This window comes from Sinocyclocheilus anshuiensis, unplaced genomic scaffold (assembly GCF_001515605.1).
Source record: "Sinocyclocheilus anshuiensis isolate Anshui unplaced genomic scaffold, SAMN03320099.WGS_v1.1 scaffold407, whole genome shotgun sequence".
Lineage (NCBI taxonomy): Eukaryota > Metazoa > Chordata > Actinopteri > Cypriniformes > Cyprinidae > Sinocyclocheilus > Sinocyclocheilus anshuiensis.
The window spans coordinates 1,686,142-1,697,939 of record NW_015552593.1 but is presented as its reverse complement, the minus strand read 5'-3'; the positions used below and the strand labels follow the sequence as shown (position 1 = coordinate 1,697,939).

General features: G+C 35.8%; 2 protein-coding genes across 2 annotated transcripts in view; both read right to left on the bottom strand.

The window, feature by feature from the left end:
* Window positions 1-5,254, bottom strand: part of col9a1b (collagen, type IX, alpha 1b) — a 20,092-nt gene extending 14,838 nt beyond the window's left edge. The window contains exons 1-14 of the mRNA XM_016456483.1: window positions 5,093-5,254; window positions 4,644-4,700; window positions 4,504-4,539; window positions 4,355-4,417; window positions 3,770-3,823; window positions 3,058-3,093; window positions 2,767-2,790; window positions 2,607-2,660; window positions 1,895-1,948; window positions 1,454-1,489; window positions 1,202-1,258; window positions 884-937; window positions 650-703; window positions 487-540 (exon numbers count right to left, since the gene is read on the bottom strand). Coding sequence (XP_016311969.1) covers window positions 487-540; window positions 650-703; window positions 884-937; window positions 1,202-1,258; window positions 1,454-1,489; window positions 1,895-1,948; window positions 2,607-2,660; window positions 2,767-2,790; window positions 3,058-3,093; window positions 3,770-3,823; window positions 4,355-4,417; window positions 4,504-4,539; window positions 4,644-4,700; window positions 5,093-5,194 — 735 coding nt within the window. The 5' untranslated portion in view covers window positions 5,195-5,254. The remainder of the gene's footprint in view (window positions 1-486; window positions 541-649; window positions 704-883; window positions 938-1,201; window positions 1,259-1,453; window positions 1,490-1,894; window positions 1,949-2,606; window positions 2,661-2,766; window positions 2,791-3,057; window positions 3,094-3,769; window positions 3,824-4,354; window positions 4,418-4,503; window positions 4,540-4,643; window positions 4,701-5,092) is intronic.
* A 182-nt stretch (window positions 5,255-5,436) lies between these two features.
* Window positions 5,437-9,631, bottom strand: LOC107665560 (collagen alpha-1(IX) chain-like). Its single transcript, XM_016456482.1, has 5 exons — window positions 9,565-9,631; window positions 9,354-9,486; window positions 7,134-7,530; window positions 5,563-5,646; window positions 5,437-5,445 (listed from the first exon to the last, which is right to left on the bottom strand). Exons 1-5 carry the CDS (start codon window positions 9,629-9,631, stop codon window positions 5,437-5,439), a joined length of 690 nt encoding a protein of 229 aa, XP_016311968.1.
* Window positions 9,632-11,798: the final 2,167 nt, after the last annotated feature.

The following is an 11,798-nucleotide window of genomic DNA, read 5'->3' as shown; positions in this document are numbered from 1 at the left end:
TACTATGGAAGTCAATGGGGACCAACAACTGTTTGGTTCTTCAAAATTCTTCAAAATATCTTTTATGTTTAACATAAAGAAACTCATGCAGGTTTGGAACAACATGAGGGTGAGTAAATGACAAAATGTTCATGTTTGGGTAAACTATTCCTTTAATTAGTAACATTTTGAGTCTCTAAATAGTAAACCCATAAAATATAAATGAGATTATGAGTTTTAGTTTCTATAAATGCATTCACAATGTAGTCTTTCCTTTCCATGGAAATGGACAAAAATATTGATTTCTCATCTAGTATGCACTAGGCTGTATACAAATATTTGTCCAATCAAATGCTCTCTAGAATGAGAATGTCCCTCTCCCTGATGCCACATGCTTTTACTATGTTGTGACATAAACTAAAGACAACTGAATATTTTAGATTTTAGAATATTTAAGAACAGGTAAAATGTTATATTCCTCGACTGCTTATTTAATCGAAATCTTACCGTTTCTCCTTTGGAGCCAATCATACCAGTGGCACCTCGAATTCCCTGCGATCCCTGAGAGCACATAATCGAAACAAGACTTTAAGACCAGATCAAGATATAGCTACTGAATCAATTTAGTAATTTAGTGTAGATTGCTTAAATGAACAGGAAATGCACATACATTTGGGCCTTGAGCTCCGACCTCTCCAGGTGCCCCCTGATCTCCCTCCTCTCCCTAAAAAGAGAAAGAAAGCTATTTTAGACACTGAAATCGTAAAAATCCTCAAAATACACAATGACTAGACAGAAAGACAGACAGACAGACAGACAGACAGACAGACAGACAGATAGATAGATAGATAGATAGATAGATAGATAGATAGATAGATAGATAGTAAATTTCTTTACTATCTACCTTGTGTCCTTGTTTTCCAGGCTCTCCAGCTTCTCCTTTCACCCCTTTATGACCCTGACAGTGGACAGGAGGACAGTTTATAAAATATATTATTTAAAATATATATTCAAAAGCATGGGCATTTATTATTTTTATATAATAATAACAATAATAATAATAATAATAATTGTATATGTATATTAATTTATCAAATGTATATTTTATTTTATAATTTATATTTTATTTACTTTAAATTTATATTAATTAATATCTATTACATTTTACTATATATTGATTTATATCAATTCCTTTTGAAATACTATCTACAGGAAAACTCACCTTCATTCCAGGCAAGCCAGGATGACCAGGAGCACCAGGTGGGCATGCGTTAGAGCACTTAACATCAGAAAAACAATTTAGAGTCATTTTATGTCACTCAATCCAGCCATATCTAATAGTCGTCTTGGAGCACTTTACTAAAAACACATTGTTCATCACAACATATTTCAACGTGGATGTTGAAAACAATATGGCTTTCATATGGTTTGCAACAAAAGGTTTGATGGAGCACCTAGTAAAATGTCCTCTTACCAGTTCCATTGTTCCACCCAGCATCCCTGCAGCACCCTGTAAACACATTCACTTTAGAACAGTTTGCACCCATTTTGAAGGAAATAAAGGGCAATTAGTTGATTAAGGAAGCAATTGGGACACCCTGTTGTTTCATAATTATAACTGCTGCTCTACATGATGTTCCCTGTGTTATACTGATGTCTCAGTCATACATTCTGTATAAATACAAAATGTACAGTTTTTACCTTATATTATCTAGCTTATAATCTTGTACCTTATTATCTAACATAATAAATATGTCTACTATGATCTGACTTTTTAAAATGACTTTTTGTTTGTGTAACATAATGAAGTCAGGATAATTCATGATAAGTCATGATTCATATTTTTCTCCTAAGATGAAACGGATGAAAGGTCACAGCCCTTGTGTAACTCTTGAAACATCACAGCAATACTCACACGGGGGCCTGTTGTTCCACGGGGTCCCTGTGGCCCTCTCACACCCATGGCTCCCTGTGATACAGAGAGAAGCATTTTAATTGATGTATGAATACTCTTTAACTATAAGCATTTAGATTGCTCACTTTTTGAATAAAATTACAAAATACCAAGTTTAAGAGAAATACTACAGTAAGAGTTCACCACAAAATAAATACCTAAATAAAATAAAACTAAGTTTAAAGTTTTAAAGTTCTTTATGAAACTAAAATATCTCATAGCCTTGCCTGACATGAGAGGAAGTATACTGAACTATTGAAGCAGCAGCTCCATGCCTTTACAATGAACTCTGTTGTTGATTTTTCATGGACAGAGTGAGATTTGAACTGTAAAACTATACATCATTAATATATAATAAATAGGTATTTTTATTGAAAAAAATAAGTTTAGATTTTTTTTTTTTTTTTTTTTTAATTTATATATTATGTTTTTATAGTTTTTGTTTATTTATATATTTATTTTAAGTCTCAAAAAATCTATCTCTTGCAATGGCTCTATTTGTGTGAATCTGGTCAAGAAACTGGTCAAGAACACATTTGATTTGTATTTCACCTAGAAATCAGTAGAAACAAGTGTGAAAAGAAAGCAAAAGAAAGACTACTTGTTGCTGCTTGTTTACATTATTAACAAATGACAAGGAAAAACCCAGAGACCAATCAGAAGAGTCACTTACAGGGAGTCCTACTTTTCCCTGCTCACCCGGAAGTCCTCCTGGTCCTGGTTGTCCCTGTGCAAACAAGTATCAAATTTAAACCTTTGTTTCCACCACCCAAAGAAAAGCCCACTCAACACACTGCTTTTTTAGTTATCATATAAAAACAAAAGCCACTTACAATTGGTCCATCAGGTCCAACACCCTAAAAAGACAGAAGGTTTATCTAATTATATATATTGTTTTCCCATTTCTTTGTTTCTCCCATGTTTATGCAAAAACAATTTATATTTACTGAATATGATAATGTAATCTCATACAAAAAGTAGATTTCTTTTGACTAACTGTAAAGATGCAGTGCGTTGGGTACAGATCAGCTTTAAGCCTGTTTACAACTACTTATCTGCTCAATTGTGTTTTTATTAAATACATGGGCTTCATAGATGTCGAAAGATGGCAAGATTAGGCTTACCGCCCCTCCTCTGGGTCCAGGTTTGCCAGGTTCTCCCTGTTTCAATTACACAAAGTCACTTTTTAGACTTAAACATAATTTAATTATACATAATTACATTTTATATATAAAAGTGTGTCCCACTTCACACTATTCTATGCTGTTTTTAGTATAAACCGTGTGATTAGTGTGTTCACAATGAAAAAGGGCACTTCAATGCAACAATGATGCACTTAATTAACTGAAAAAACTAAGTATGAAATGTTGGACACTTAAAGCACTCAACTGTCGCATCTTTAATTGCGAACTGGAGGGGGAGGAGCTATCAGACTCCGATGTTGGATGACAAAATAACCTTATACAATTCATACACTAGACAGTTGACTACAAAGTGCATAGAATAAGTGTATATTGCATAATTTGGAACACAAATTATATATACAAATACTGTTCTGAAAGTCACAGAAAATCACATTGCCGCACAAGTACTGTTATGAAAGTCACATAAAGCCAGAGAATCTTCACAGGCAGAGTTAGGTACTATGTTTGAGCATCGTTGAGTTAGTGAATCTGACTTCTGGCTGCACAGATCAGTGAGCACACAGACAGGATTAGGATCTAGTGGTCATGTGAAAATACTTATAATTCCCTCTGCAAGGCCAGTCAGTAGTACACTGATTTGAGCTCTGGTCCCTACTGAAGCAGAAAACTGAGAAGCTCATTAGTCGCTCACCTTTTGTCCTAGGGGGCCATCGAGGCCTAGTTCTCCTATGGGGCCAGTCAATCCCTGAAGAACACAGAGGGGAAATGTTACATTATTACCTCTTACAACAGCAAACGAGGAATCGAAAAGGATGTTTTAAGGGAGGGTTTGCTGCATGAAACTTTGTTTAGTCACTTTGCAAGCTGAAGTTTCGAACATTAACCAACCAGTGACTACTCAATTATCCACAGAATTTGATGCCAAAACAAAAACACCTGTCATTCAACACCTTTAGAAGACCTTCCGTCTCAAACCAGAGTTAATATATTTTCTTGACCCCTACTTCCATTTTCACAGGGAATCCACTTTAATTAAGTCCAGGCTCTGGGTGTCCGTGCTTAAACAAAAACCCTGTTGTCTGTTGGACAGACCTTTTTCCTGTGGTCTTTGCTTCAGTCCGGCATGAGAAATTCCCTGCATTTTTGACCCGTCTAAGAGTGCCGCCCACCATTGACTGAACTCTGCGAAACTGAGGTTTGTTTTCCCATAGAAGGCTATGTCAATTTTAACATGTTATGAAGAGAATCCAAAATATGTTTTAATGTGTTTCCTTACATCAGCTCCAGGTAATCCAGGAAGTCCAGCAGAACCTGGTTTTCCAAGATCTCCATCAGGACCCTTTGGTTTCAAATGACAGTGTGTAAGATGCAACAATATCCTAAATGTAGCAAATTATAATAATACACAAGAACACTGATATTTACAGCCGAACCATCTTCACCGGGGTCACCTCTCTCGCCCTGCAAGAAAAATATACTTTTAACTCTTCTATAATGAATAATGTTTTGGTCACTGAATTGCTTTATATTTTAAATTATATTCACATTTTTGAAATTCAACTCACATCAATACCGTCTATTCCAGGCACACCGGGAGGACCAGGAGGGCCGGCTCCAGCCCTCTGTTCAAAAATAGTAAGTAAACAATGCTGTTATATTATCCTACAGTGAGGTCTTAGATGCATTAATACAAAGTTCATGCAATATGAAAACTGAAATGATCCAGCGGGTAAAAAAAATATACTACAGATCATTTTTAAGTTTAAGCATGCAAAAAAGTTTTAGAAAACAGTTCAAACACCTGCCGTGCAACAGGTGTGCATTTGCATCTTACAACAAATGGACCATACAGATGCAAAAATGCAGTGCAGCCTATAATATCTTACAGCATTTGTGATTCTATTTATGAATGCAAATAGTTTCTTTCTCTTACATATGCTGAAAATACAAGCGCTCACCTGAAACTCTGCCTCGGATATCTAAACGAAAAAGAACAAAGAAGGGTTGCATTTACCTGTGCTGTGCAAATGATGGTTATCTCCAACAAAATCAGTAAAAAGGGCCCACGCACTCCTGCAGCGCGAGCCATCATTTCCCCAAAGACACAAAAGCCCATGTTTTCTGGGATCAGTTGGGTTGACGGAGCCCCCGACCAAGAAACCCAACTAAATCCCCTTTCAACTATCTGAACTCAAGGGAGACCATAACCACAGAGTACTTATACATATGCATGAGGTGGTTTGTTCTGGGTCTGTGATTGGAGGACAGTGGCACAGTGAGAGGAGGAGTCCGGCAGACATTCGAATAGACGGCGGGAAATTTTACTAGACGGTGACATTTGACCTCTGTTAACAAACACTATTTGGTCTTTGGGAGACAGAGTGGGAATGCTGGAAAATAGTAGAGCTGTACCATTACATTCCAGTTTTTTAAGTTTGGGTTTTAGTTTCTTAGATTAAAATTGTGATGTTAGACACGTCTCACCTCTCTCCTTGCAGGAAGGTCGCCGCATGTGTCTCTCTGCGGGATGTTTAAGTCGCAGTGGATCAGCATTGACTGCAGCTCAAACTGAAACAACAGACAAACAACCATCAAAAAGCATCATGATAATGTGAGCCTGTGGGGTGTATTGAATTGTTTAGCATTGGCTTATTATGTTCAAAAATGTGTAACGTTCAAAAAGAGATTGATTCGTTTTTTGTTAAAAAAGAACGTTTTTATGCTGCTCTTTTAGTTGAAAATTATTTTTGCAGAACAATGAATTTAAATGAGTTTTCTTGTTGATGGTAGTGGTAGATTGAGCTCATAATATGTCAATATATCATTCAGTGACAATTTAAAAGTTACACAAAAGTTACTGAGATCATTACTTTAAGGAAGACACAAACCTCATGCCTGTCAATGTAAAGATACACGCTAAGTTTTTACACTACCGTTTAAAAGTTTGAGGTCAGAAAGTTTTTTTTTTAAAGAAATTAATACTTTCATTCAGCAAGGAAGAATTAAATTGATCAGAAGTAGCAGTAAAAACATTTATAATGTTACAAAATATTTCTATTTCACAAATAAATGCTGTTCTCTTCAACTTCCTGTTTATCAAATAATCCTGAAAAAAATGTATCATGGTCTCCACAAAAATATTAAGCTGCAAAGCTGTTTTTAACATTGATAATAAGAAGAAATGTAAATTAGAAGGATTTCTGAATGATCATATGTCACTGAAGACTGGTTTAATGGCTGCTGAAAATTCAGCTTTGCCAGCATAGGAATAAATTAAATTTTAAAATATATTAAAATAGAAAGCAGGTTTTTTTAAATTGTAATAATATTTCACAATAATACTGTTTTTACTGTATTTTAGATCAAATGCAGCCTTGGTGGAAGTCTTTATTCTTTCAAAAACACTTAAAGGAATCTAATGTTTGAATGGCAGTGTACATACTTAATGTTGATAATAAAAAAATAAAAAAATTGTGGACATAATAATGCACCAGTTACCCGCAAACTTGTAAATTATAGCCTATGAAGTTTCTAAACAGCTACATAAATAATTCTGCAAACATATAGAGCCAAATGTATATTTATACAAAAATTGACCTTAAAGACCCTTGATTTTATAACATACAGGTTCTAAAAGAAAGAGAAGTGCAGATGTTTGGTTTGCATCTAACTCGACGTTGCAAATGATATTGCTGCGAGGAAAAATTCTGACTTTTTAAGCAGGTCAGCTGTCCGACTAGAACCTCACTGCTAGAATTCCCACCTATCTGCTGAAATGTATTTGGCAAAATCCAAATCCATTTAAAGAGACAGTCTGCTGCTGAGCCTTCAAACTGCCTCCAAACTCACATCTCATAATGACACAAAAACATTGTGACTTCAAGAAGAAAATGTGCATATGTGCTTATAACATGATGTTTTGGACATATTGTATATTTTAAAGGGCTTTGAGGAACATTTAAATATCAGGGTACTAAAGCAGTAATGAAAGGCCTTATGGAAACACATAAATAGATTTGTAAATGTGTAAATATGGATAAGAAAGAAAAGTTTACCGGCACAGCTATTGCTGAATTGTCCTTCAGTTTTCCAATATGCGTGAATCCATCTAGGTTTACTTGTCCTCTGGGTGCCAGCTGCTGTGAATCTGTTGCTGTACAGTCTGTTATCAGTCTCACAGAACCTTTTTTGACAAGCAATAAAATCTTGTGCCACTGAGAATTGAAGAGGAGGGCTTGGTAAGGGAATAAAGCCATCATCTGTCTGTTCTCTTGGGTTCTGTAGGAGAACTCCACAGACAGGGCCTCCCCGTTGAGTCTGACTGCAAGCTGTTCGTTTCCATTCAGATCTTGCATTTGCCACAAATTCCAACTCTTACTCTGTGTATTTCCACTCATTCGATAGGTTGCAGAAAATGTAAATTCCTCAGGCAGCCCCATGGGAAATGCAGATCTGATTGAAGGAACAATATCAAGACTAATTTAGACCAGATTACGAGCAGAAATGATATCTGGACTTATCCGACTGTACTGATTGAAGTCAATAACATATTTTACAATATTTAGATGACATGGAAACATACTAAGCTGAACATTATTAGCATGGTTACTATTTACAAAAAAAATTGTAGTGGTTCTAATGGAACTGTAATGGTATCAGATGGTAATACCACACCATGGCACTGCCACTGAATGATTATTGTAATCATGTACCATAGTATTTTTGTCTTCCAAAAATTTGAAATTTGAAAAATAATGCTGCAATGTTCCATGGAATGATGCAATATTTTTTGTATTGGTTTGTTATCAATGCATTTAAAATATAATAATAATAATTATGCAAATAATTTTGTTTTCTAATTCAGCACCATGGACAGAGGAAGTTCCATCAATGACCAGTAGATGTCGCCACATGTCAACGGTACAAGTCATTTTCAAGCGTTGCCCTGGTTACTGGGTTAGAGATTTTCTGATAAGGGGGAAATTGCAAGCACTAAATCTGTATCACTGGGGAAAGCAATAGAACAGGGGCTCTCAATCAGGGGCTCAATACCCACTAGGGGGCCTCAGCACACTTCCATGGAAGCCACAAGATGGCTTAAAATTATTTAAGGACAACACCAGGTTTAAAATGAGCTAACAGAACTAAAATTAAAATATGAACTGGAATCATATTTCTTAATTTAATTTGTTGCCTTAACAACAGCCATTTTTAAGCTCCAGGGTTCTTATGATCTTGGAAAACCTGGATATGAGGGAAATTTTTAAAATGTTGGTTTGTAGACCAGGAAAAGTAATGGAAATGATTGATCATTTCACTTCACTTCAATGATTGATGAACATTTTTTAAAGCATTTATATAAATGTAGTCAAGCTCATTTACGATGTGTGAGTAAATACTAATGTTATCACAGACTAGAAAAGTAATGTAAAGTCATTGGTAATAAAAATTGTAAACCATGCAGGACATTCATTTATTGGAATTATGGAATTTAATTATTTAAATTACTTACAATCTTATATAATTATTTTACTGTATTGCCACTCCAATGAGAAGCCTTGGAGCTAAAAAGGTTGTTAACCACTGCACTAAACCGTCAGTTTGGTGAGTCTTATAAGCTGCCATATAAAGACTCTGGCTGCTGGCTGTACTGTAAACCTGGACACACCAAAGGTCTAAAAACTGTTTTTTTTTTTTCTTTCCCATTTCTATTTACTATTCCATGTCTACCACAACAGTTCTATTTCTCAAATTTAATTAGCAAGGCAGGTGTTCAAAGAGTGCTGATATAATGTCTATGAGTGAGTAATAATTTGCTCATCCATTCAACAACACTTATTAATTCAGGAAAGCAATTGTGATGTTCAGAGACACTCGTATTGATTATTCTTTGACTTTGATTGTAGTGTAACTGGCAATATTGTATATAAATGAACTTCTTGTCTATTGAACTATTGTAAGAAACTAAATCACACTCGGAGTCACACTTGAAGCTGTTCCAAGTCCTTAAATTAATTAAACCTTTTGCAATATTTACTTGGATTTTCTTTAAAAAAATACATATATTTTTGGAAGCAGACTCCAAATATAGCTCTATCCAAAATTAATATGTTATGCAAACACTACTGTTACCACACAAAAGCAGTTTAACATCTCCATAACTGGTCACCATTCAGGTAAAACAGCTTCTAGTTTCCATTTTGGGATATCTCACTGTTCTTGAGCATAAGTTTTAGTCTTCCCCCAGGTGGAGGGTCTCTGTTAGAGGTGTTTACCTGGTGTTTATCCTGAAGTTGAACTCAGGGCCAATCTTATATGCAATATGCTGAGATGTCGTTCCAGACACCTTCTTCACCGTCCCTCTCCTGGCCAACTCGGCAATGCTGAACTGAGTCATTATGTAAAATCCTATGGGATATTAGAGAGACTCAAGTTAAAGAACAACATAGTTAGTCCAAATGTATGTACTGTTTTTGAGATGTTTACCTGGAAATAGGCCATTCCCATCTTTAGTTTGAGGACACAGAGTTTGGTCCGTCTGCAGGTGACTCATACTGGAAAATGGCATGACTTTGAAAAAATTGCATTATTGTTAAATAGCAAATGAAACCTTTTTTTGCAACTTTTATTGCTTTGCTCAGTCTTTCCTTTTGTTTCTTTACTCCTCCTCCCTGTGTTTGTGAGTTTGATGAACACACATTGCTTGTGGGAGATCTGTGTTGACTGTGTGAGCAACACAATCACACTGTGTTTGAAAAGCTGAGCCACCTTTGTCTCCTTTGAGTTCAAGCATTTTATTGTTTTCACTTTTTTTTTCCAAGTCTAAAATCTTAATGCTCTGAATTCTTATTTTATACCAAACCAGAAACCCACCAAAATCACTTATAGTTCTAAATCATTGATCTTGAAGATACTTACTGTGTGCATGAAGACCAGTGCAGAAGCATCGTTTGATCACATTACACAAAAGGTAGAGACAAACTTCCCTAGAAAATGAAAGTATATGAATTGTTTGTGATTGAGAAATAAATATTTTTTAGTATGCATCAAATATATAAATATAATGTAAATTAATTTGTGCATTTAGGTATCCAATTATAATTAAAGAATACATTTGAATGAACCTCTTGAAATATCCAATACATACAAAAACGAAGAAGCATGTTATGCATTACCTCCAGATCATTTTTCCTGATTCTCACAGATGTTGGTCTCACACAGGAGGCATCTGATCTGAGGAGCCCACCCAGATGTCACCAAACCAACTAACTGAACATGATCTGCAGCTGTCCAGTGAGGTGAGGAACAGCTGACAACTCCAAACATGATGCTGCTACTCATTAGTCCTGGAGGAGGGAACTGGTCCTTTAGTTCCTTTAATGATAAACAAAGGTAAAGTGTGACATCTTGTACGTTTAGAATTATTGATGAACATCTAAATGGTTGAGACCAGATTAGCTTTTTGAATTTTAATTGTGAAAATCCAGTTGAAAAAAAACTTTTTTTATTACCTATTTTAATAGAACCTCATACATAATGGCTTTACAAGTAAATCATAATTTTATCTTTTTTGCCAATCGTGGGTCAGAAAGTGTAAGAATTTACAATCAATTGCTTTAAAACACAGCAGTTCCCTTGGTAACATCGAATACAATGTCACAGATATCTCAGATGAGCATGGAAAATTTTCATGTTGGTCTAGTTTCACAAATTGCCAGCAGAGGTACACAAATGTATAAGACGCCACACCTGACTGGCTGTTTGTGTTATATATCTCATCCAGTAAATGTTGTGTCTTCATCTGGTTAGAAACACTACATTGCAATGACAACAGATACTTTAAATAATATGTATAATTGATGACTTGCAAAATAGGAGATCTGTGCAATAATTTATGACCACAAAATTAAATATTAATTTTGCACTGGGATCCCTATTTTGCTCTGGCATCCAAAGAACATCTTTTACAGAATACATAACTGAAAGTTTGCCCACAAGTGTTGCTGGTAATTGCCACCACAGACTTAAACAATACACAATACAAACTAGGAGGATCACAATTCGACAGGATTTGCTTCGTTTCAGCATTTCAAATTAACCCTGACTGTGCTTATAGAAATGTTCTTATTGCATTAACCAGAGAGAGAGAGAGAGAGAGTCATATGGCAGCACATAGGGTGTACCCAGAGGCTCCTTCAAGAACTTATGACTTTTCTTTTTTTGGCAGTTTTTATGCTTCATGACATTTGCTTCCTTCTTATGTGGGATAGTAGATCAGTAAAATCATCTGCTAAACAACTAAATGTGCATGTAAATAAAAGGTTTGAACACAACAGATGACGGTCTTTTTAACCAGCTGCTAATTTAGGTTATACTAGTATGTTTAATCATCTGTGAATTTGATCTTTACATTTGCTAGGAGGATCAGCTTTGTGACAAGAGTTACCTGTGCACAATGGTAAATTAAAACCAGATAAAGCTGTTGGTGATAAGTCATTTGAATACCACTGCAGAGGAACTGCTGTGAAACTTTATCCCCGTCACACACGGCGGGCTAGAGTGAGCAGAGGCCGGCGGGCTTGAGAATGGCGCGGCCGGCGGGCTTACGGCAACCACATGTGACGACCCCAGGCTAGACTCCACTTCATCCACAGTGAAAGCCGATCCGGCGATCCACAGCGCGAAGTTGTTGTATTTCCTCAGCGACCAGCACGGATCAG